The sequence below is a fragment of the Mustela nivalis genome, assembly GCF_964662115.1.
Source record: "Mustela nivalis genome assembly, chromosome: 1".
NCBI lineage: Eukaryota > Metazoa > Chordata > Mammalia > Carnivora > Mustelidae > Mustela > Mustela nivalis.
In genome coordinates this window covers 112,317,295-112,343,829 of record NC_139020.1, presented here as the reverse complement: position 1 = coordinate 112,343,829, position 26,535 = coordinate 112,317,295, and the positions used below count along the sequence as shown (strand labels likewise).

General features: G+C 37.5%; 1 protein-coding gene across 3 annotated transcripts in view; it reads left to right on the top strand.

Annotated features, from left to right (window-relative positions):
• ATP13A4 (ATPase 13A4) overlaps positions 1-26,535 on the top strand; it is a 129,676-nt gene that overhangs the window by 64,747 nt on the left and 38,394 nt on the right. For all 3 annotated transcript variants that reach the window (XM_082728354.1, XM_082728355.1, XM_082728356.1), the window contains exons 8-17: positions 54-123; positions 9,173-9,307; positions 12,065-12,235; positions 13,311-13,468; positions 14,093-14,281; positions 16,650-16,711; positions 19,692-19,842; positions 21,623-21,709; positions 21,941-22,094; positions 23,259-23,370. In XM_082728354.1, the coding sequence (XP_082584480.1) occupies positions 54-123; positions 9,173-9,307; positions 12,065-12,235; positions 13,311-13,468; positions 14,093-14,281; positions 16,650-16,711; positions 19,692-19,842; positions 21,623-21,709; positions 21,941-22,094; positions 23,259-23,370 (1,289 nt within the window). The remainder of the gene's footprint in view (positions 1-53; positions 124-9,172; positions 9,308-12,064; positions 12,236-13,310; positions 13,469-14,092; positions 14,282-16,649; positions 16,712-19,691; positions 19,843-21,622; positions 21,710-21,940; positions 22,095-23,258; positions 23,371-26,535) is intronic.

Sequence of the window (26,535 nt, the reverse complement as noted above, 5' to 3'; positions counted from 1 at the left end):
GATGTATCTTCAAATAAATAAGGCTTTTCCTATTTTCCGTTCCTCTCTTTCAGCAATCTGTAAAACTTCACCGTCTAGTTGAGTCACATAATAGTATTACAGTCTCTGTATGTCGGAGAAAAGGTAAGTCTCATTAATTTAGATCTGTGTGTGTTTGTATGAATCAAAACAGGACTTAAATTTTTATCTCTGTTTCTACTACTCTCATCTTCATATGCATTTTTTTTTCTGTACATTTACCTAACGGAATAAAGTGCTTGAGGCATTTTTGCCTTAAATTTTTTTTTTTTTTCTGGGGCGTTTGGGTGGCTCAATGGTTAAAGCCTCTGCCTTCAGCTCAGGTCATGATCTCAGGGTCCTGGGATGGAGCCCCGCATCAGGCTCTCTGCTCAGCAGGGAGCCTGCTTCCTCCTCTCTCTCTGACTGCCTCTCTGTCTACTTGTGATCTCTGTCAAGTAAATTAAAAAAAATCAAAATAAAATAAAATAAAATAAACATTAAAAAACTCTATTGAGATAAAATTGACATATAACTGAGCATATTTAAAATGTACAATTTGATAGATTTTAACTTATGTACATCTGTGTAACTATCCATGAAACTATCACCACAATAATGATAATGACTATCCAGTACTCCCAAAGGTTGCCTTGTACCTGTTTGTAATCCCTCTTCTCAACCTCTCTCTCTCCCCATCCCCATCCTTAGTCAATGATTTTGCATGTTTAGAACTGTATATAAATGGTATTATTCAGTAGGCATTTTTATGTCTTTTATAACATATTTTGGGGTAATTTTACAAGGATAAAATTCATAATTATTTTAAAATGTGTCCTTTTGTTAAATATGTCAATAGTTTATTCCTTTTTATTCCTGAGGTGAACCCCTGTATATGGATAGATTGGTTTGTATTTCCATTCACCTACTGATGGGAAATCTGAAGTGTTCCTAGTATTAGAGTATTACAAATGATGTCTCAATGAAAATTTGAGTTCAAGTCTTTGCATGGACATACACTTTCATTTTGTATGGGAAAATACATAATTGTGGAATGGCTGGGTCATATGGGCAGGTAAATGCTTAACTTTTTAAGAAACTGCCCAACTGTTTCCCAAAGTGTTTGTACCATTTTGCATTCTTACTGGCAATGTATGAGAATTGTAGGGCCTCCACATTCTTGTCTATACTTGGTATGGTCATTTTTAAAAAATTTAGCCATTTTAACAGATGTGTAGTTTTAATTTGCATTTCCCTAATGACTAATGGCACTGACCATCTTTTCAAGTGCTTATTTTCTTCTTATATATCTTCTTGGTGAAGTATCTGTTCAAATCTTTTGCTTATTATGTTGTTTTCTCTAATTAGCTTCTGAGAAGAAGTTCTTTCTATATTCTGAATCCAAAGCCTTTATCAGAAATATGATTTGTAAAGATCTTCTCTCACTCTATGACTTATTGTTTCCATTTTCTTTACAATGTGTCCCAAAGGGTGGATATTTCTACTTCTGTTAAAGTACAGTTTATCAAATTTTCCTTTTGTGGACCTTGCTTTTTGCATTACATCTAAGACCCCTTTGACTAACCCAAGGTTATTATACTTTTCTGTGGTGTCCTAATGTAAATAAGTGTTTCATATGTAAGTTTTTAATGAATATCTATTCAATAAATTGAGGTGAGGTACTTTTTGAGATTCAAAAATACATTTTTATAACAATACAATAGGAAAATATGAGTTACTTTCTTTCTAGAATAAGTTCATCAAATCCTTCTCAATATAAAGAGTTACAAGCAGGAGCCCTGCTTGGAAATTCTATACATCTGGGAAATTTGTTAAAGGTTAGAGTAGATTGAACAGATTTAACAGTTTTTAACAACTTTGTTGCTTAGGAGGGTAGGGAGTACAAAGAAGAAAATTTTCCTAAAGGATCTGAACAATGCATTTTATCAAGAAACGATCGACATTTTTCAAAATGGGATAGTAATTATAAGAACGGGCTGGTGGATATAATTCTAGTTTTTCTTTTTCCAATCCTATGAACATATCTATCTGGTTCCCAGGAAAGGGGGCCATAATTAACAACTGCAACAGATATTTTCCTATAACACAAAGTAGCAAACAAAAATCTATAAATTTGTAGCCCAAGCAGAAATGATTTAGGTTTCAGGATCAAAATGTTACATAAAATATAGAGTGATGTTGTTTTGTTTTGTTTTGTTTTCTCCAGATATAAAAGGCCTTCTCCAGACTAGACATCATTAATGATAATAATGATGGACATAATATATGTCCATCATGATGGACATAATAATGTCCTTCTAATGGGCAAATATACTTGCAATCTTTCAGAACAATTCTTTGCTCCCTATTATAAATTAGCATAGATCTGGTCTTCTAGGAATCTTTCTTTTCAGGCATGATAGGAAACTTAATGTAATAGGTGGATTTCTGCCCACTGTGAAGGAGAATGATGATGGTCTTCTCCACAGTCATTCTGGGGCTCTTTTAAGCCAGGATCTAATACCACGAAGTGTTTAGGAGTCTTTCCTATTAAAGGCCATAAAAAACTTCATCTGAGGTCTTAAATGTACACTGAGGAAGAGACAACAGAATGACAGAATTGGGAAGACATGTTGGACAGTGAGAAAACTGTTTTTGAAATTCACTTGGACTTCCAACATCTGCTTTATTCTTATTTTGTATATAACTCTTCTACTTGATAGTTGAATGCTGTTGGGAACTCATAATTTATATGGTCAGTCTTATCAAATAATGTTAAACTCATGATAGATGGGCAGTCTCCCTTAGAGATTAATAGTGACAAACACAAAACAAAAACTACATTGTTTTTTAAAATATTCAGTTTTAGCTTTCACATTTAGATCTGTATTGCATTTCGAGGTTTTTTTTTTTTTTTTTTTTTTTAACTGAAGTTCATTCTTTGCAAATAGACATTCAAATATTTCAATACCATTTGTTAAAAGGACTGTCCTTTCTCCACTGGGTTGTCTTTGCATCTTGGTCAAATATTGCTCATACACAGATGAGTCCAGTTTCTGGTCTCCCTGTTCTGTTCTAATCATCTATCTGCTTGCTTTATACCAATGCCATCAAATGGCTTTATAATTAGTTATGCATAAATGATGAATCTTGGAACACTGGAAAACTAAAATAAAGTTTAAAAAAAATAAAGGAGGGGTGAATGAAGAAAAAAAATAGTCTTTAAATAGGATAATGTTAGTCCTTTAGCTTTGTTCTTCTTTTCAGTGTTGCTTTTCTGATATTAGAACCTTTGAGTTAGAATCAAAGTGTCAATTTCTAACAAGAAAAAAAATGATGAAATTTTGATTAGGATTGTGGTGAACCTATAGATTAATTTGTGAAAAATGGATATGTTAATAAATTTGGGTCTTCTGTCTTATGGATATGGTATATGTCTCCATTTTTCAATCTTTGTTAATTTGGTCCTTGATTTCTCTCAGCGATGTTTTGCAGTGTTCGGTGTGTGGGTCTTACACATTCTAAGATGCATTCCTAAATATTTCATGATTTTGATGCTATCGTGAGTGGTAGTTCAAAAGGTATATGTTCAATTGTTCATTTCCTAGTAGCTTCTTCAAATGCATGTGATGATTAGTCTCTATAGACTGTCATGTTTATATTCTGAAGTCAGGGAGACCTTTGGATTTTGTCTGGGTTTCCCCTTCCTGCACAATGGCCTGGGAACTCTCTAAAGACAGTAAACTGAGCAATTGTAGGGCACCTTCACTTGTTTCCTGTCTTTTGTTGTTTATGTTAGGTATTTAAAACCACTGTTTCATATATTTTGTATATGAATATCGATACATATATGAATCGAAACATATATGAATATATATATATATCGCATTTGTTTCGGATGGGAAGATAGATCTGCTCCTTTTTGTGGCTGAAGTAAAACTTCCCCTTTTAAAAACACCCTGATCATTTTCTTGTTTAACCTTTTGTGATGAAATGTTTTGCATACATACAACAATGGGAAGAATATGATAATGAAATCCCATATAGCGATCACTTAGACTCAACAATCATAACACACTGAATCTTTTTCATCCCTCTCTCTGGATTATTTTTGAATTATCCCAGATATCATGTAATTTAATGTGGAAAAAAAATGCAGTGTATATGTAAAATATAAAGATTCCTTTTTAATTCTTTTACCTAAAAAAACCTAAAATAATTCTATAATTTAAAAAAATCAATTACATAGAAGAGTTGAAATTTTCCCAATTGAACCACAAGTGTGTGTTTATACATCCGTATATTTTCAAATAATATTCAAATAAAGCCCACATCTTGCTATTAGTTGATAAGTCTCTAGTTTCTTTGAACTCTACACATTCCTTCCTTTATATCTTACTTTTTTCCTCACAAATTTTTTATTGAGGAAAGCAAATAGTTCATCCTAGGGGTTCTACAGTTTAGATTATATTGGTTACATATTCATAAAATTATTTAACACGATTTTCTGTGGTCTATACTTCCTGTAAATTGGTTGTTAGAGGCTTGAGTTTTTGACAAGAATATTTCATAGCTGATATTGCATAGTTCCAATGAGAGATACATACTGATTATCCTCTTTTTGTGATGTTAGCCTACATAAATGTTTATGACTTAGACTAACTATTTAATTAAGAGTTTGAAATTCCTACTTCTATCATATGATTTTTCACATACTAAGTGGAATATTTATATAAAGAAAAACACTCTCCTCAACTATTTCATTACCCTGAGTTTCAGTTTGTTTAAGAAAGACAAGATTAATATTTGATTATTTCCTTTTATGTACCAGCTTTCAGAATAATGGGTTGATCCTCTAGCATTCCTTAAAGGATTTTTTAGTGTCATTATGCGATCATATGGGTCGACACATTTCCATCCATGGCAATTTTTATTCTTACTGTGCTCGAATTTTCTCATCTTTGGCTTTTGAGTGCCTCCTCAGGTTGGCCTCTGAATTCTTCTGCTATGACCCCTGGAGCCTTTAAAAGTTTTGTTGCTTTCTGATATGATAGGATATTCCAAACTCACCTTGGACAATTCCTGCTCCAAACCTGGACACATCCTTTTTTCCAAAGAGCTCTTCTATATTATTATAGACCTCAACCAGAGCGCTCACTATGGTGTTAGTCACTATTGCTTGGCCTTTTCAGAAGACAGATTTAGTCTTCTGACATTTCTTTTTAGAGGAGAGAGAAAGAGTAGGGGGAGTGGCAGAGGGAGAGAAAATCTTAAGCAAGCTCCATGCCCAGCCCAGAGCCTGACACAGGGCTCAATCTTGCAACCTTGAGATCGTGACCTGAGTCGTAATCAAGAGATGGATACTTAACCGATAGTCACGCAGGACTCCCATCTTCTGACATTTCTAATTCAAGTTTAGAACTGCGGGCTTTTTACTTAACTTTGTTGATTTTACTTTAGTCTCTCCTTTATCTCAGAAGTTGCAATTCTCAATGACAGCAACAAATTACTCATTTTCTCTATACCTCATACATAGTAATTTCAGAGTTGAAAGCCAAAACACCTGGAAAGAATATAATTCCTAAAAACAATTTGAGATTTTGTTGGGAGTTTTTCTTTTCCTCTGTTTGTGATATACCATATGAAATGTACAAATTATATGTTTAAAAAAACACTTATGTTTCAAAGTTGCTTGAAATGGTTCTTCTCTGTATGATTATATCAGCAACTCAATAGGTTTATCTCATTCATTTTGCTTTAGATTTTTAGTGTTAACTTTTCAAATATATTTTTGTATTAGCTTATGTGGGTATCATACACAAATATATATGATATAAAATATATAATCATAGATTCAATAAAATTATATATTAAATATATAAATTATATAAAATATCAAAATAAAAGATAAAATAATATAGATATCATATCAAATAATGTATCAAATATCAAATAATATATCAAATAATAAAACAGATATTATATCAGGGGCACCTGGGTGGCTCAGTGGGTTAAACCTCTGCCTTCAGCTCAGGTCATGATCTCAGGGTCCTGGGATCAAGCCCCGCATCTGGTTCTCTGCTCAGTGGAGAGACTGCTTCCCCCTCTCTCTCTGCCTGCCTCTCTGCCTACTTGTGATCTCTCTCTGTCAAATAAATAAATAAAATATTAAAAAAAAACCCAGATATTATATCAAATATCTACATGGTTCAAAAGTTAAACCTGTAAGTCAAAACATTCAGGAAATCTGGCTCCTATCCCTCTTTTCTCTACCTTGTGCACTCACTGTCTCTGTAAGAATAATTTTTTTTGTTTCTGATTTATTCTTACATTGAAAAGATACAAAGAAATGATATATAATATCCATTTCTATATAGTCTATATACAAAATAGTGTATATATTTACACTGCTGCTTGGATAACAGGGGTATACCGTACAGGTTTAGCTCACATTTGCTGGCATGTTTGCTTTACCTGCTTTTTAAAAATATTGAAACATAGTTGATGTACAATATTATATTAGTTTCAGGTTTATTTACATACTTAAATATGTTTCCTGGAGATTCTTTCATAGCAGAATATATAACTTTTTTTTTTTTTTTGCTCATTATTTCAGTTTTCTAGTACTCTCGTGTATGGGTAAACCATTGTTTATTCAATCAGTTCTCTATTGAAGGATTTTATTTTATTTTTTAGTTTTTTACTTTAAAGATAGTGCTGTAATCAAAAGGCTGTGCATAAATTTGCCTTTTCTTATTTCCACCAGTCTATCTTTGGCATAGTCTATCTTCTGCTGAGTTAAAGAATAAATGCATGTATGTTCCTTTGCTAGATACATCTAGCCAAATTTCTTTCCATGGAGATTGTACCAGCTTGCGTTTGTGCCTGAAATGTGTGTTTCCTCATAGACCTGTTGACAGAATATGCTGGCAAACTTTTACCTTTTTCTAATTAGCTAAGTGGGCAATGTTAGATGTATTTATTTTTTTCTTTTTTTAGGAAATAACTTAAAACTTACAGAAAAGTTACAAGAATAGTTCAAATAACTTTTTCCCTGAGCCATTTGAGAGTAAGTTGCCAACATATGGCTCTACAACTCCTACTTATTGTAGTGTATATTTCTCAAACAAGGACATTCTTCTACATAAATGACAGTGCAACCATTAACATCGGGAAGTTAATATTGACATGTTAATAGCAACTGGTGCTCACACCCCATCCAAGTTTTTCCAGTGGTCTTAATAATGTTCTTTATAAGAGAGGATTTGGAATTATACAGAAATATTGTTTGACACATCTCTTTAATCTTCAATCTTTCCTTGACTTCATGATCTTGACTTCTTTGACTCTGGTTATTTTGTGAAATATCTCTCAATTTGGATTTGTCTGGTGTTTCCTCATAGTTAAATTCAGGTTATGTACTTTGGGCTGAAATATCATAGAGGTGACATCATGTCCTCATCATTTCCTCTCAGGTGGTACATAATTTAAATTTGTCCCATTACTAATGATGTTAATTTGGATCACTTTGGATCACTTGATTAAATAGTATCTTTCTCCATTGTAAATTTACTCTTTTGTCCTTTGTAATTAATAGTTGCTTTGTTGAGAGATACTTGAGACTATATAAACAAGCCATCCTCATTAAATTTACCCACTAGTAGTATCCATTGCCATTTCTTAGCTGAATTATTACTTTGATAGTTGCCAAATCATGATTTTCTAATTACATCTTTTCTTCCCATTTATCTACCGTTTACTTAAGTCATATGGACTCATGAATTCCTATTTTGTTTTATGGGTTATACTTCATTTATCATTATTTACTTGATGTTCAAATCATTTCAGATTTGGGCAATGAGAGCCTGTTAAGTTGGCTTTGATGTTTTTCTATCTGCCTCCATCTTTCTTTGAGTATGGTTTTACTTAATGGTGCAATAAAATGTTCCAGCTTATATGATTTTTTTTTTTTTTTGGACAGCTTTGTAGTCAGCCATTTCCTTAAGAAACGCTAATTTTTTTTGGTGGGGGGTGGGGAGGAATAGAATTTAGAAACCAAAATTTGGGCACTAGATATGCACCTCCTTATTGGAATTTCATTACTCCTAGTCCTTCTCAGAGAACAGAATTAGCAAATATATGTATAAAAAAGACAAGCAAACATATTATATATATGTATTATACATATTAATTTATATCTATTTTATTTTTTATCTATTGTCTATTGAAAACCATCAGTTTACATTGTTGTCTCCAATTCTAATCCAATACCACAGTGTTCAGTCTAGTTTTATTTCCATCTATATTTGTAACTTCCGTTCTTCATAAGAAACCTGGCTCTCATTAGCCTCATTATATCTACTCATTCTATCAATCCCTGCTGGGTGTAACCCATCATCTGTCATTACTGATGCTCTCCCCCACTTCCACTTCACTGCTTGGACTCCAACAGCTCACACCAGGCCACTGTCACTATTGGGGCCCTTCTCTCCCTCCTTGGGCTCTGACAATATGCCCCACACCAGGTAAACACCTGTCCATCCTGGTTAGTCTCCAACACCTGCAGCAGGCTGCCAACCACATCCCCAGCTTTCTGCAAGGATACCTAGCTTGTTGAACGTCTACAGCTTTGGGGCTGAGTAAGGAAGGAAAGAGCTACAAGAAAGCAGACAGGAAGGAAGGCAGGCAGGCAGGCAGGCGGGAAGGTACTTGGAATTTTTAAGTTATGAATAAGAAGGAGATCTCTTCAAATGTTTAACATGCCCCTTGCATTGTGTGTGTGCGTGCACACATGTAGAATGCTAACATCTCTAGCAATTTTGCTATAGTCATTTGCTATACATCTCTCTCTTTTCTTCTGGAGTTCTTTATATATCAGCAATGTTAATCTTTTGTAATATAATGTAATATAAGTTTCAATCACATTTTCTGAATTTGTCTTTAGTATTTTTCTCTGCTTAGTTATTTATTGTTTCACCACACAAAGGTTTTTATTTTATGTAATTTTTTACTTTTTTCCTTATTGCTTCCAGATTTTGAATCAATGTTGAGGAACAGCTTCCTTTTTAAAAATGTCCTGGTTGTTTTTTCATTGATGTCCAATTAAGGGAGTTGTTAGATTATGTTTTTGTGGGGAAAAAAAATCTGACTTGACTCTGCCATCTCACACTTTCAGCTGGAGTCCAAGAGCTGGAATCACGCTTCCTGGTACCTGGAGATCTATTAGTTTTGACGGGGAACAAAGTGCAAATGCCATGCGATGCCATCCTGATTGACGGCAACTGTGTGGTAGACGAAGGCATGCTGACAGGTGTGGTTCTGTCTCACGACTTACAGCCTCTGCAAGCTCTCCCAGCTTCCTCCTCTATCTGAGCAATAGTGGCGGAGGATGGGGCTGCTGTGGCACCTTCTCACAGTGAAGTCTTACTTAACTGTCCTGCTCTGGATGGTTCTGAGGGTTCAAACTGAAGCGGCTTTCTATGTGCTAAGTTTGATACAGTTGTAACTTTCTGAGTGCTTAGCATTTTCCTCTTGAACAAAGGGTATTGCAACCCTGTCATTTTATTTTGAAAGGCTGTAGAGATCATTAGACATTTCAGAATCAACTGTGACTTTTATGTTTAGTGTTTTCATATAAAATATATCTTCAAATAAACTTGGAGGATATGAGAGACTTGTTCAAGGTCACAGTGCTTTGAGTTCTCACGCATACCTTTGAGGAGATGTTTGCCAATATTTCTGTAAGATAAAGAAGAATCATAAAGTCTTTTTCACAGATGGACCAGGAGGCCGAGAAGACACATTGACTTACTATGGTTCCCATGAAAGCCCAGATTGGATCCATTTCCCCTGGGCAGCACAGGAAGGCATGGAATAGAGAAAAGAACACACATCTTTCTTCTATTAACTTCACCAAAAAACTTTTTAAATGTGTGGCATGCCAGGTTTCTTCCTATAAGGACTATGTAGATTTTTAAAAATCTCTAAATCTCTTAGTAATGGGACTTTTGCAGTGCTAAGGACCATTTTCTTGCACAAGTGCAGCATATATATCTGACTTTGTACTGCCTACTCTGGAAAGACCAGTGATAGGTTTTATAAGTTTTGTTTCTCAGAACAGTCCCTAATTATTTCCGTAACTTCATTCACCACCTTGTACTAACACTTCAACCTGCCCCAATCTGTCCCCACTGCACTGGTAAAAGTCACCCATGTCCCAATTGCCAAATCCAAAGGATTCTGAGGATTTCTCCTAAGGACCTCTCTGCTGCTGTTGACCATTCTGACCATCTTTTCCTTTGGTGAACTCTTCTCCCTAACTTTCCAAGATTGTGTCTTCTCTCCAAGTTCTTCTACCACTGATGACACTATCCAGCATCCTGCGCTGCTCCTCTTCCCGTGTACTCCTCATTGATGGTGTTGCTCAGATCTATGTCCTAGTCCTATCCTTTTCTATTCTCACACGTGGTCCCTAAGTAATCTCACCTCTCCCATAGCTTTAATCATAGTCTGTAAGGTGGGGAATCTGACTAAATGTCTCTGGCCTCTCCCCTGAAGTCCAGACCCAAATTAAGAAATGCAAGACATCTCAGCAGAGCCATTCCACAAGGCGACTCCAACTCATGGTGACCAAAGGCAATTCTTCCTTCCTCCTATAATCCCTGTGTTGACAACAAAACTTACCCTCTGCTCATTTTCTCCAAGCTGGAAACCAGGAAGCCATTTTGAATTTCTCTGTCCCTATGACCTGCCAAGATAAAAAGAACTCCCTAAATTTCATAACTTCTTACCTCTTTATTTCTCAAATCCAGCACTTTCTCTCTGCTCCCACTGCCAACTGCTGTAGTTCAGACCTCATTCTGTCCAACTGGATGTCTCACCAGACTTCAGACCACTCCCATATAGCAGACAGACTGCTCTCTCTTATACACAAATATGATGTTAGTCTCCTGAAGAAAGCAGTGAATATCTCCCCACCCGCCTTCTGCCATTAATGCCTACAAAAACCATTTCAACACTTAAATATGTGCACTTAGGCCATCCATGCTTTGGCTCCTACACAGGTCTCATAGCCACTCACTCCCCAACACCCTGCATTCTGGAATGTACAACTTGCCATTCCCCACGTAGCTATATCTAGCCTTTTTAAGCATCCATGTGTGATGTTACAAAACTTATAATATTTATAATACTACATTATACTTATTTTCTGGACTATAAATCTCTTAAAAACAAGAACCATATGTCTTTCTCCTTGTATACCTAAAACCTAGGGTTGTCCCTTACCCCACGGCAAGCTTATAACAAACGTCTGCCACAGGCTGAGTGAGAGCATGCATGATTTAAAAGAGTGAGGGCCACTTTAAACCCCTCAGATTGTTTTTCAGAGTCCATAGTCTCTCGTGATTCACCTCCCCTTCCAATTTACCCCAACTCCCTTCTCCTCTCTAACTCCCCATGTCCTCCATGATATTTGTTATGCTCCACAAATAAGTGAAACCATATGATAATTGACTCTCTCTGCTTGACTGATTTCACTCAGCATAATCTCTTCCAGTCCCGTCCATGTTGCTACAAAAGTTGGGTATTCATCCTTTCTGATGGAGGCATAATACTCCATAGTGTATATGGACCACATCTTCCTTATCCATTCATCCGTTGAAGGGCATCTTGGTTCTTTCCATAGTTTGGCGACTGTGGCTATTGCTGCTATAAACATTGGAGTACAGATGGCCCTTCTCTTCACTACATCTGTATCTTTAGGGCAAATACCCAGTAGTGCAATTGCAGGGCCATAGGGAAGCTCTATTTTTAATTTCTTGAGGAATCTCCACACTGTTCTCCAAAGAGGCAAACAATCTGAGGGGTTTGAAGTGGCGGGGGTGTGGGAGGTTGGGGTACCAGGTGGTGGGTATTATAGAGGGCACGGATTGCATGGAGCACTGGGTGTGGTAAAAAAATAATGAATACTGTTTTTCTGAAAATAAATAAATTGAAAAAATTAAAAAAAAAAATAAAAGAGTGAGGGCTCCTTACCTCACAAAATGAGATGCTTGTTTTTTTATAGGAGAAAGTATTCCAGTGACTAAAACTCCACTACCCAAGACAGAGAGCTCTGAGCCCTGGAAAACGCAGAGTGAAGCAGACTATAAACGACATGTCCTCTTCTGTGGCACAGAGATTATCCAAGCCAAGGGAGCCTGTTCTGGGACCGTGAAAGCGGTGGTGCTACAGACTGGTGAGTTAGGAGCTTTTCTTTTATTTTGTTACTTTAATGAAATATTTTTGCCCCATTTGTCCAGTGCCTTAAATTTATTAAGTAAGGAATAATCTTGAGGTAATAAGCCAAATATATATAAATTTTTTATTTTAAGTGTGAATTGTACTATGGCATATGCCGTTTTAGTAAAAATAATACTGATAACAATTACTATTTATGTGTTTTGTGGTTTATAAACTATTTCCATGTATCAAATCAGCACAGTAAAGATGCCTTTTTCAACTTTGTATGTAAATAGGCTGAGTTCAACACAATCCAAGCAGACTTAAAAAAAAATTACACAGCTATGCACCGACAGAGCTGGACCTAGAACCTAGATCTTTTAACCCCAAATCCCAAGTACTTTCTAATCCTAGGCAGGGTTAGCAACTGAAAGCTTGACACTGAAAAGTATTAGAAATTAAGTCCATTGGTATTTAATGGGTCATATGGTTTAAAGTCAAGCAACGTGTGTGTGTGTGTGTGTGTGTGTGTGTGTGTGTGTGTGTGTGTGTATAAATGCTCATGAGTCATTCCCTCAAAATGATGTTATACTTGGGGGTACCTGGGTGGCTCAGTCAGTCAAGCATCCAATTCTTAATTTTGGCTCAGGTCATGATCTCAAGGTAGTGAGACCGAGACCCACGTTGAGCTGGGCACTCAGCACAAGTCTGCTTGTCCCTGTCCTTCTGCCCCAACTCCACTTTCATGCATGCTGTCTCTAAAATAAATAAAATCTAAAAAAAAAAAAAATGAAGATATGCTTGGAAAAGCTGTGCTCTGACCTCAGTGCGGTGGTTTCCTTGCCCTGGAATGCATTGAAACTGAAAGTAGAGAGAAGAAAGATCAGAGAGGAATAGGCTCTGAAATAGGTGTGGGGAGATATTTCCATTCCAGCACTCAGCTATTTTCCCAGTTATCCTTTAATAGTCCTTGGGCTTAAGCACTGTTTAAATATCTCTAGAGAAAAACGAAGGCCATGTTGAGGCTTAGAAGAGCACTAGCAGTAGGATATGTCATTCTGAGAATGTGGAGTGTGTGTTTGTTACTCCAGGATTCAACACTGCAAAAGGTGACCTCGTGAGATCCATTCTCTACCCGAAGCCAATGAACTTTAAGCTCTACAGGGATGCCATCATGTTCCTCTTGTGCCTTGTGGGGACAGCAACCATCGGGATGATCTATACTTTGTGTGTCTATGTGCTCAGCGGGGTAAGCTGCTTTTGTTCTTTTACTACATGCACACATACACTTGTCTATGTATAATTTACACTCTGTGTGTTAACCTTAATCTCAGTCATGGTTTACAAACCTGGGAAACAAAGTCGAACACTGAAACCTGCACATACACTCACAGTTCCCCAATATGAAAGACTGATCACTAAGTAATATCATAAAAATAAGATCCAGAGGGACAAAACACCGTTTATTGAGCTACCAACATGCCTCTTATCTGGTACACTTCTACTTATGCTATTTTTTCATTTTCAATCTGAGAATTTATTTATCCCAATAATGTAGTGTTTTATAGTTATTAAATAAGGAATTTAAAATAAAACCCAGATACCCAATGTCGGTGATGTCATGGCAGATTTGTACATTGTTCTCTGCTGGTCGTAGTATGAAGCATTACAAACTTTTTCATTGGAGTATGAGAGCCATACTCTTTGACCCTCTTTTATCATTTCTGGGAATTTGACCAAAAAAGTAAAAACAAACAAAAAAAACAAAAAAACAAAAGAAAAAAGAAGAAGAAGAAGGAAAAAAAAAGCCATCTGCACCATGCTATTCAGGACTGCTTTACCTGTTAATGCTGAAGAGAGATTTTTGTCCCAGGAACCTCCAGAGGAGGTGGTGAAGAAAGCCCTTGATGTCATCACAATTGCAGTGCCTCCTGCTCTGCCTGCTGCCCTGACCACGGGTATTATCTATGCCCAGAGGAGGCTGAAGAAGAGAGGCATCTTTTGCATCAGTCCACAGAGGATCAATGTATGTGGACAAATAAACCTCGTCTGCTTTGATAAGGTATGTGTATGTCATCCTCGTGCCCATCACCATTTTATCATCATTGTCATCTGGTGCAGGTTCTTCTTACTCTTCTGGGGCAGGAAGCAGAGGACCTGGCATTGGACTTTATTTTTTTCTCTGGTTGGGTGTGTGATCTAGGAAAGGCACATCTCTTGGACTCTCAGATGCTAGGGTTTAGAGGAGGGAGAATAGATACAGAATAGTGACTCTTTTACAGTCCTTTCAGCTCCAATATTCTATAAAACACAGTTAATGAAAATAGCATTCTGTCCCTCCTGGTCAAAGCCCCATACAAAGAACAAAACTGAAACCCTTTACTATGGTCCCTGCTGTATCCCTAATGCTAAGAATATTGCCTAGTGTATAGTCAGTGCTCAATAAATGTTTATTGAATTAATGAATGAGTAAAAAAAAGAAGAGTTTATATAACTGTGTTTTACTCGGTTAATTGGACTTGGTTATAGGAAAACCCTAATCAAATCCTTACTGGATTTTCGCATCTGTTGTATATCGCTTAAAATTATCCTTATTTGCCAGGTATTCATAACCAGCCTCTTAATCTATTTTATCTTGAATGTATTGTTTTGGTCTGTGATTGAGGGTGGGAGTTGTGAGGGGGAAGATGGAGAAGATGGGCTGTTTTGTGCCCAGGTCTTCATTTGTAAAGATGACTGATGCCTGCAGAGAGAGGTCATTGCCTTTGAAAAAAGTTTAACCTTACTCACAGTTCTCCTGGTAAGGAGAGACACTCAGTTTGCCATGTGGGGCCACAGGAGGAATGTCAGTCTTTGATTAGATACCAAAACAGGAGTGAGAGGAATGCTTGGGCCATGGTCATTATTGGGATTTCTCCAGGGAAGGCAAGTCAGGCCATAGCTTATGATTGGTTACTTTGAATGATTTGGATGAGCTTTGGGCTATAGGGTTGTCTCTGGCACTTGGCCCTGGGATGATGAAGGCAGAGAACTATTGCCTCCCGAGGAGGAAGGGCCAGGTAGAAGATTGGTTAGTTCACACATCAAACACATGCTGAATTCCTTGCTACCTCTGGAAGTATTAGCCAACCCCAGAGAAGCAGTCTTTCCTTAGAAAGGTTTTAAGATGTCAAATCATGATAATATAGATAGAGAAAATTAATGTGATTCAAGGATTTTAGAGGCAGGTGGACATGGGCACACAAATGGATTCAGGAAAGCAATAAGGCTTATGGTTCTGGCCAGAGCAAGACATTAGTAATGGGAGGCACCTTTAACTTCTGGCTAAGAAATTCATACATACTCTTTAGGGAGTGGGGAAACTTTGAGGTGTTTTTTGGTTTTGTTTTTGTTTAATTGTTGTTCTCTTTTTTTTCTTAATTTATTTTTTATTGTCACAAAATGTACATTAACCATTTTAGCCATTTTTAAGTGGCTCGAAGTACATCACCACTATCCAACTTGAGAATTTTTCCATCTTTCCAAACTGAAACTCTGTGCCTATTAAACAGTACCTTGGGGGTTTTGATGACAGAGAATTAAGGGGATCAGATTGGTATTATATAATTACTAGAATCTCTGAGTGATCTACCAAGATCAGAAGGTTAACATGGCTTTTGCCAGCATCTCAGTATTATTTTGTGATCAAACTAGCATAACAGAGAAGGCTGTTCTATTGTTGGGATCATCTCCTCCTTGCACCCGGCAAAAGAAGCAGGGAAAGACCATTAGGACATGAATTTGAATAAAGTAAGTAATAATTATGAGTAATTATCATTACAATTTGGTCCTACTCTATGTCAGACATTAAGTTAAGCACTTTGAATTACCCCATTTGATGTTTATAACAACCTTATTTGATTATAAGCCTGTTACAGGTAAGGGCTCTGATGTTCAAACGGATTAAATGATTTGCCCAGGTTATACAGCTGGTGTCGGAAATGAACCCAAGCTCTTCATCGTTATTCTGCCATGAGAGAAATATCAATAAGAACCTTTTTTTTAAGTGTCAAATAGCAAACCATCTGTTTAGAGCAGGGACAAATTCTATTTCCATTACTTATCTTCTGCTCGGTGAGCCTTCTTACAGGCTTACCGAAACTTTCTCCATCCATTTAGTCTACCATTAGATCCTCAAAACCAGTGTCTGGAGTAATAAGGCAGATACTGCTTTCTTCCTTTTATCTCCAGCTTGGCCAGACAACTGGTGTGAGCTCATCAAACCTTCTGCCTGGGACCCCAGGCACCCGCTTCGTTTTGTGCCTTTCCTTGAAGTGCTGATCTCAGTAATGTGTTCGTGACATATATTTCCCTGTTAAAACATACCTCATGGGTTGTCACTATACGGCTGTGGACTCTTCAGAGTAAACCGAGTGCTTGTTTTTGTTTAGACAGGCACCTTAACAAGGGATGGTTTGGATCTCTGGGGAGTTGTGCCCTGCGATAGGAATGGGTGAGTACCCTGGACCGAATGCATTCGCATTTCTCTTTCTCCAGAGAAAATATTTTCTCTTGAAAATTAATAATGAAGACATTTTGACTTTGACTTTGGAGCAGTGGTTGCGATAGTATCTTCATGGAATTTTTCTTTTTGAACACTTCCAAGTCTTCTTAAAACATACATATCTCCCTCCACCACCCCCTGCCCTGTGCCACTCACAAACCTAGGGGATGGAGGGGTTTCAGGTCCTTGCTAAAATGTAATTTGCAAAAAAAGTTAAAAAACTATATAATGTACTTTGCTGTCATCATTTTAGCCAGGGGCCGAAGTTGACCCCTGGGTACCTCTTTGGAGAATACCAGGACCCTGTCCCTTCGGGAAGTACGTTTCTTGCACAAACTGAAACCTTGAGGTGTACCAGGAGGAAGAATGCTGCACGGATCTGGGTACACTGAGCTGCAGGAAGAGGAACATCTGTGGAGCCATAGCTAATGCACTTATTTTCCCTGGTACTGTAGTTCTGGAAACTCCACCTTTTGGTTGCCAGAAACTCCTCCTGTCTGGCCAGAAAAAACTCATTTTTTAGCAATTTTCAGCTCCTGGTGATAAGGTTGGCACAGCTCTCTCGTGTGGCCCTCTTGTGGCCATGGCTGACTTTGCAGCCTTGGCTGCTTTTTCTCACCACTACCTTCACTTGGGATCAGGAAACATTTGACATTTACATTTTTTTTTTTTTTTTAAATGAAAGTGTTTCCCTTTCACACTTAGCAGCTTTCGCTGCAAAAACATATATTACTAAAGGGTACATTATGGTTCTTCTTCGCTATGCAGATGACTTAGAATTTTCTCATAAAAGATTTGAATTACATGTGTTTAATACATTTTCATATTAAAATATTATTTATAGACCTCTTTCCGGGGTTAAAAAATAAATCTTGGTGTTTCTAGCCACTTACGTTCACAAAAGAAACCTCTTCTAAGTATTAAACATTCTAAAGTTCTTTCCATTTTCTCTCAAAGAGAGATTTAGTTATATACCTAGTCATCCTGTTAACTAGTGTGTTTCTACCTCAGCTTCTACAAAAAAAAAGTATGCATTTATTCAAATATGCAAACATCCAGAGAGCCGTTTCTTTTTTTTTTTTCTAAAGCTTTTATTTATTTATTTGTCAGAGTGCGCACAAGTAGGCAGGGTAGCAGGCAGAGGCGGAGAGAGAAGCAGGCTCCTTGCCAAGCAGGACCCTGGGATCATGACCTGATCCGAAGGCAGAGGCTTAACGACTGAGCCACCCAAGTGTCCCAGCAGTGTGTTTCTTATTTACATTTGTGCTCCTAGTGCTGTGGCATTATACCAGGTACATACAGCACATGTATAACAAATGTTTGTTTCATTTATTTTTTATTTATTTATTTTTAATATTTTATTTATTCATTTGACAAAGATCACAAGTAGGCAGAGAGGCAGGCAGAGAGAGAGGAAGGGAAGCAGGCTCCCTGCTGAGCAGGGCTTGATCCCAGGACTCTGGTATTGTGACCTGAGCTGAAGCAGAGGCTTTAACCCACTGAGCCACCCAGGCACTCCAAATGTTTGTTTAATTTAAAATGAACTATGTTCTATTTTTTAAATACTTTTCTACTTTTTGAATTGACATCATCTTATCTATAAAACTTTCGATTTCTAAAAGCAGCTTGTCAAATTTAAATAAAAATAATTGATATAATGTTTAGGTTATGGACTAATTAATTAGGTCTGCCACTCTTTCTTCCTCCATTCCTTCTTTCTCTCAAAAAGGTCAAAGTTGGCTTTAATGATTAAAAGGGAAGTTTAAAATTTGAAAAATATTGATACATTTAATTAATAACAAAGAATACCGATTCAATATTAGGTAAGAAATAGCTATCTGACTTATAGGCTATTAAGAATCTTCTTGTAAGAGGTAAGCTCGTCTTTAATAATTCTTATTTTTTCCCAAAGACTTGCCTAATGTGCCAGCTACTTCCAGAAGACTGCCTGAGGCTATTTGAGTGGGATCAATCATAAACATTTAAATAAGAATATGAAGACAAGGATGAGAGAGAGTTCTATTTATTTGTTGTGTAAACCAGGGTTTGGCCCCATCCTCAGGAGCTCAGAAACACAGATTCAGAATTACACAGTGATGAGAGTGTGTGTGTGCTATCTTAAAAACAAGATCCTCCCCCACCTTATCTGTGTTTGCTTTCCAGCATGAGCTTAAGCTTCTGTGTTAATCACATTGCTGGTGATTGCTTAATGTTTGCTGAAATACTAGGGAATATGTTGAAAAGCACTAGGATAACTTGAACTTTTGATATATAATGATAGGTACAATCAACAGGGTCAGTAATCAGCCAAGATGTTTTTGAACTTGTAGGGAAGCTTGAATGAGAAAGCCAGGAAGAAATATGGTTGAATTATGAGATAACACTGTGATATGGTTGCTTTCAAGAAGAAAAGACTAGAGCAACCTTAGGCCATATTTAAAGAATTGCAATGTTCTTATCATCAGAAATAATAATCTGAACCTGGAGACTGCATTTGAAGGCAAACTATGGCAAATACAAACTTGCCCAATGAAGAGCAATTAGGATGGTGAGAGGTCTAGAATCTGCATATTGGAGGCACAGCTAGCGGTTCCTGTGTAGCCCCAGTGGAAGAAACAATAATAGGGATATGCTTCAAACTAAGGGTGATACTTCTAGTTTTTTTCTATACCTCTGGAACTAAACTAGTGGCAGAGAAAGAACAGGGAAAAGAAAGACCTTGAAAGAACCCAGAGACCTTTCTCATACTTACTGAACTTAAAGACGGTGATGGCTAGATGAAGCACTCTTAATCTGGGGTTGCGGATTGGAGAATGGGTACTAATGTAACAAACCATGCTAAATTAATTTTTAAATGGATATTTACTTCCAGAAGCTCCATTGTGGCATGGAGGGAGAGGACTGAAGCCCCTTTTCTTTTCTCCTTTAGCTTCCAGGAAATACACAGCTTTGCCTCGGGCAGGTCTTTGCCATGGGGCCCGCTGTGTGCCGCCATGGCCAGCTGCCACTCTCTGATCCTTCTCGATGGGACCATCCAAGGAGATCCTCTGGATCTCAAGATGTTTGAAGCCACCACCTGGGTAAGACCCTGCTCTTCACAGAAGCTCAGAAGCATCTTCAATGCCAGGACAACACAGATTCAGTACTTATAAGTATGAGGTTTACAATAAAGAGTGGCGTGTGGTAGTGACATGCAAACTAATCTAAGCCTGTTTTCCACACCTGTACAATGTGGCTAATAATATTATCTCCATTGTAGGGTTATTGTGAGCATTAAATAGAATGATGCATTTAAAAAAAAATCCCTGGTAGTGTGCCTGGACTATTACAGGTTAATAGGATTAATGTAATTATGATTATTATATATCTTCCCACTCTTGAGACAATATAATTATTGTATAATTATTTTCCAACTCTTGAGCAAGGTCTGGTTTTAAAGTTTTCTAGAATGTGGGGATTAGGAAACAGCCCTGTCTTCTGTGCTTAGGATAACCCATTGTTCCCGAAAGTTTATTCTTATTCATTAAATATTGATTTTATTTCCAAAGCTAAAAACAAGAGAAAGGGAAACCATGAAAGAACTTTTGTTGCGACTTCGAAGGAGATTTAAGAACAAATGGTGTAGTTCAGGACTTCCCAGTTCTGGTTCTGGTTTTGTTCTGTAGTCTGGCTTCCCAGTTCCAGTTTCGGCTCTATTCTACTTGACCCTGTGAAGTCAGCTCTCTTGTTGGGCCTCTGGCTCTCATGACCTTAAAACGACGGGGCTGAATTAGATCAGCAGTGTTCTTATAAAGCAGACAAAACAAAACAAAGCAACCAAACTGAAATCTTTTCTTAAAAGGAAACTGTATTTGCATAGCTGTCTATCACACCCAGTGCTCATCTCAACCTGATGTACTATATGGTGGCTAACTGAATATAATAATAAAAAAAAAAACTACAAAAATTATCTTTCTTCACACACAAAAAGGAAACCTTATTCAGAAGTATTCTATAAAACACCAACAGTTGGAGTTGCTGTGGTTGAGTACCACGTGAAATACGGGAAGCGCCTTCCATCTACTTAACCACAAGCCCACCTCCACCCCCTGCATCCTGGTGCAGCTCTAGACCCCTGTGGTACATGTGTTAGCCCCACTGAAGGAGGCAATCTCTAGAGTCCCTTCCAGTTCCTGTGCGGCACGGTTCTGTAGCCGGCCGAGGTAACCTTGCCAGTCTCCCATCCTTCCTAGGTTACTGTTTCTGTATCTTTAAGTAGGAATTACAATTTCCTGTCTGAGATTTTTTTTTTTTTTTTCAGCTGCTGGCTGATATGATTACAAAGCATTTTGACATCTTTGGGTAAAAGGTTCCTTTGACTATAATTTAGGGTTATTATTTCAGCAATGACTGAGTGTTTACTGAACATTAGCCATGCCCATCACAGTCCCTGCCCTGCCTGGCCCTGAGGACTATTGATTTAAGTTAGATAGAGAGGGAAGGGCAGGAACAGCTTCAAACTTTAGGAAAACAAAGACCCTTGCACACAAGTCTGGCTCTTCATGCTCACTATTTTCAAGTTAAGCTCTTCAGAAGTGGAGAATGAAGCTTTATGCAGCACATTCCAACAGAGAAAGCAGGATAAATTGCATGAATAATTCAGAAGTATCTGCCCTTCAAGTTCTGCTGTATTTCCAATGCACTCCCCCCCCCCCCATGGTGAAATAAGTCTCGTTCACCTCCATCTGGCTGAGGGAGGAGATACCGAGAGTACATTGAGGTGGTCTCAGGATTTTCTCAAGGGGTGAGTTTGAGCCTGGTATTAGTGGATGATGAGAAATAAATAAATCTTTACAATGAAATATCCCATTTGTGAAATAGGAGATGGCTATTTCTGGGGACGATTTCCACATCACAGGAGTGCCAGCACATGCCATGGTAGTTAAGCCCTGCAAAACAGCCAGCCAGGTAAGACTTGCCTGCTATCTACCCCATAATGCTCAAACTTAAAGGGAAAATCTCATCAAGCCTACAGTTTTGAAAGGGCACAGATATGTCTTCTTTGAATTCCGTATGTGAAAATTGCTAATACCTTGGTTCCTGTATCTGCTAAAATAAGAATAGAGGGAGGAGTAATTAATTCCTAATATCTAAGAGCTATGTTGGTATGTCCCTCTCCATTCCTCATCCCTCAACCAGGTCCCAGTGGAAGGAATTGCAATCCTGCATCAGTTCCCATTCTCATCAGCACTGCAGAGGATGACAGTCATTGCCCAAGAGATGGGGGGTGACAGGCTGGCATTCATGAAAGGTGCACCAGAAAGGGTAGCCAGCTTTTGCCAACCTGAGACAGGTAAGTGAATAGATTTGTAGTACAATTGACAAATCTGTATTTCCAGCCCAAATGTGTCTCACCAACACTAAATCTATAACTCTAATTGCCCACTGGTCATTGCTAATGTGGTGACTCAGCTGACATCCCAAACTCAATACTTATCTTTCTTGCTTCCTATATTTTCCATCTTGGTGAATGATACTACTAATTTACACTGCTACCTCTAATTTATGATTTGTCCCTGATTCCTCCCTCTCTTCATAGCCTCTGTTTTGTTAACTGCTAATCCATGGCCCTGTCACTCCATTAGCTCAGACCCTCATCATCCCTCCACAGGATCCCTTCAATATTTGGTGAATCGAACTCCAGCCCCTGGTCTCCCCTACTCTGATTCACCTTTTATACTGGGACCAGATTGGTTTTTCCACCATATACTGTAACCATGTTGCCACTTTCTTGTTTTTATTCTTCTGGTTGCTTCCCACAGGCTCCAGGATAGTCTCATACTCCTTTAGAATCATATCTAAGACGTTCATGATCTGACTCTCATCATACTTTCCAGATATGCTTTACCAGTACTGTCTTCCCCTCTTGTGCTTTCCTGAGCTGCACTCACTACTCAAGTCTTGATGTATTGTGTCTCCATGTCTGAGCCTACGGTGCTTCCTTGGTCAAAAATGCCTTTCCCCTTCCTTCATCTACCTACTTTCTGCCAGTATGATATAAGCTCCTCAAAGTGTTTCCATAGCACATTGCAATTACTTGGATCCCTTGCAATGGCAATGACCTCATTCTACCCTCAGAGACAGAGATCTCTAGAGCAGGGCCTGCAGTTTAGTCTCTGCAGACTCGACACCTGACACATACATTATAGGTAGACTCTCCATAAATGTTTGTTGGTTAAACTGGAGAAAAAAGAATTACATGCTTTCCCCATCTTTTTTACATTTTCCTTCCTTCCTTCCTTTCTTCCCTCCAATGCTTCATTCTCATTTCAGTTCCACTGGATCCCAAGAGGTCAATCCTGACAACATAATTATGTTTAGGGTTCCCACTGACTTATTTGTGTATCTTTTTAGAAGTGTGTTTTCTTGGGAAATAATCGAATTTGTTTGTAAAGAATTTCTCCACCAATACTAACTGAGTAAATGTTGCATACTAATCTTAATTATTTTTGAACAGTACCAACTAGTTTTGTTAGCGAACTTCAGAGTTATACAACACAGGGCTTCCGGGTGATAGCACTGGCCTACAAGAAGCTAGAAATGGATCATCACAGCACTGCCCTGACAAGGTAAGTGGGAAGGATTTGATAAGGCAGAATGGTTTGCTGGGCAGTGGACTAGGCAGGGGACTGAGCAACATAGCTTGCTGGGATTTTGTGTGCATAAAGCTTGGTAAACAAGGATATAGTTATTCTTGTCCTGCCTTAATAACAAAGCTGTGTGAACACTGGGAGAATTTATGAGAAATAGCTGTATAAACTACAAAATATGTTCTAATTTGACACAAACATGAATATAACCAGTGTTTTAGAGAGTTTGAAATTATGATTATGACCTCATTTTGAACCAAATACAAGTAGCTATTATTTTTTTAGAGTTAGTGAATTTGAGTTAGTAAACATAGCATTTGTCTGAAAAAATTTCTTTTTTAAAATTTTTTTATTTTTTTTTCAAAATTTCTTGATAAATACTCAACTTAATGAACAATAGAGCTTAGATTTAATGTGTGATCCAGATAATGTCTTTAAGAAAGCAAGAAAAGTTACAGAGGAGCCTTTCTAGAGAAAGTTTTGATATGTAAAAAAGGAGTGCTTAAAAACTAAAATGGGCTGGAGTATTTATTAGTTCAAATTTGTTGCTTTATTTTCCATGGGTTAGAGATTACTGTGTTTATTTCGCCTCCACTACCATGTCCAATACTGGGTGTCAGTTTCTACGGGTGACACTGCTGTGGAGATAATCAAGGCTTATTTTGTTATTTTGGATTTTAAATTTATGAGATCTAACATAATTGTGTTCAACCCTGTCAGATTCATATTACTATAATTATATTTTGTACCACTTCCTTTAAGATAAAATTCATATGTAATATGATCTGCACATACTCTATAAAAATAATTATAATGCCCTCTCCTATAGTAAAAATAGAAGCAAAAGTACAATTCTTGACAAAAAGTAATAATTCAGTATTTGCTCTGCTGACTCCAGCAAATCAAACTGAAGCAATATACTCTTGCACCTGTGTGTAGAATCATGAGGCGGGGGGGTGGTTGCAACAGCTAAGAGTGCCAACTGATACAGGTGTGTTTACATATTGAAATCTCAAATACCACCAGCAGTTGTGCTCAGTGAGATGACTCTGAAACAGTTACAAATTCTTGGTTAAACTGAATAAAACTGTATAATCTCTTTTCAATTTACATGGTAGTTACATTCCTGAAAAGTTCAACAGGATATCAAAACTGTGCAAAGATGTTTTGTGCTTATATGTAAAACACAGCAAGGGGAAGTATATTCGTTTAAAATAATATTAGTAGTATTAGGTATATTTTAATAATACAGTATACTATATACTGTAATAATGGTACAATATAAACTGTATAAGCCTATGCTGGTTTAGGAAAGTATAAATGATATTTTTATGTCCATGAATGTCCTATAAAATATTCGAAAGGCATGTGGGATGCAGGGGAATTCTTTACTGTGCATTGATCATTGCAGAAAATCTTTGATAGATGCCTGAAAATTTTCCAAAATGTCCTCTAGAGGCAGAACCACTCCTGCTGAGAATCATTCAAATGCCCCAACTCAGTCATTTTGTGAATGGGCAGAGAGGCAAATAGCACATTGAAATCCCTGAGTATTGGATTCCTGTGACCACCTTAGACTGACCCTCAAAACTTGGGCTATTACAACTCTGGGTATTTACTGTAACTTAATCAATACAAGCCATTCACATACTCAAGTCAGAGAGCTACAAGTGAACTATGAGATTGGATGTTACATTTTAAAGAAAAGAAATTTTGGGTCTAGGATAGACCAGAATTGGGAATGGAACTTTGTTTCTTGAGAACCTGTTGACAGATATATATCAGAACTCTGGCTACCATGCTGCTGCTTCTGATTATTATAATAAAATATTTGCATATCTACACATTTCAAAATAATGGCTTTGGGGCTGCTGCAGATAACAAAGCACTAATGGTGAAGGCACATAAGCCGTAGGGAATGGTACAGAGGAGAGTACACGGCCTGGCTAACAACACTGAAATTCCAACTTTTTCAAAGTCTGGTAATATCTAAACACTTCTAGGATCTCATAGGATCTAATCTTAGGTTATTGCTTTGCCCCCCATGTGCTAAAGCCACCGCACCACTACATCTATCCCTAGCTAAGCTAATTTACCTAATTACCTTTGCTAATCCTTAGAGCAGAACAGTCTTTCTTTCGAGGGGGATGTGTGTGCGAGTGTGTGTAAGTTTACTCAAAGTGCTTTCAGCACTGATATTATACTTTCTTTGAGTGTTCTTGGCCCACATTTTGCATATTTCAGCTTTTGCATGGATTTTAAGAACATGAAGTGTAATTTCACAGATGACAATGCTTCTTTCGTGTTACAGTTCCGATTCTTTATTATTTTTGGATGTTTCAGGAGGATGTATGATATCTGTGCAGAAGCAGGACAAGATAGAATAGTGATTCCAAGTTGCAGACCTTGAGATCCCTCAAGGGACCACTTCTCTACTTCTTGGTTATTTCTTTACTTCATATTGAACTTCATGAAAAGAAGGATCATGTAGTGTTAGAGCTAGAAGAGATCTTGGCAATCCATTAGTTTTACCACCTTCTTTCACAAAATAAGAAATAGATGACCAGACAATGAAAGTGATTTGCCCATGGCCATACAGCAAGATAGTGGCAGATCTGGGATTAGAAGTATAGTCTCCTGATTATTTTATATTGAATCCTATGAACACCATGTGCCAGAGGAACCAGAAATAGGAGTGCCAAGTAGGTTGCAGAGTATGTCAGATGGTAGACCCTGTGGCCATTTTATTGACCCAGTCTGATGCCTTGTGGTTGACTTATGTCATATCATGTCATATCATATCATGTCCTTGGATACAAGGGCCACTAGAAAGATTGGAGGACCTCAATCAGGGATGAACTAAGTTATCATTCAAAGAAGAGCTCAAATCTCTTCTGTTTCAGGAAAGTTCCTCCAATCACTCCACCTAAAAATGATTATATTTTCCTCTCTGACTCCATAGGACAATTATCTGTACATCATGGTACTTTTCTCAGCCTTCTATACAACTAAGGTGATCAAGTCTAATGTTGTCCTGTTGGTTGAACATGAAATCTTTGGAGTTAGGGGCTATTGTAGTTTCTGCCTATTCTCTCTGCCTTGCCTTTTCCTTAGTCCTGTTCCTTTCACCTAATTAGGTATTTA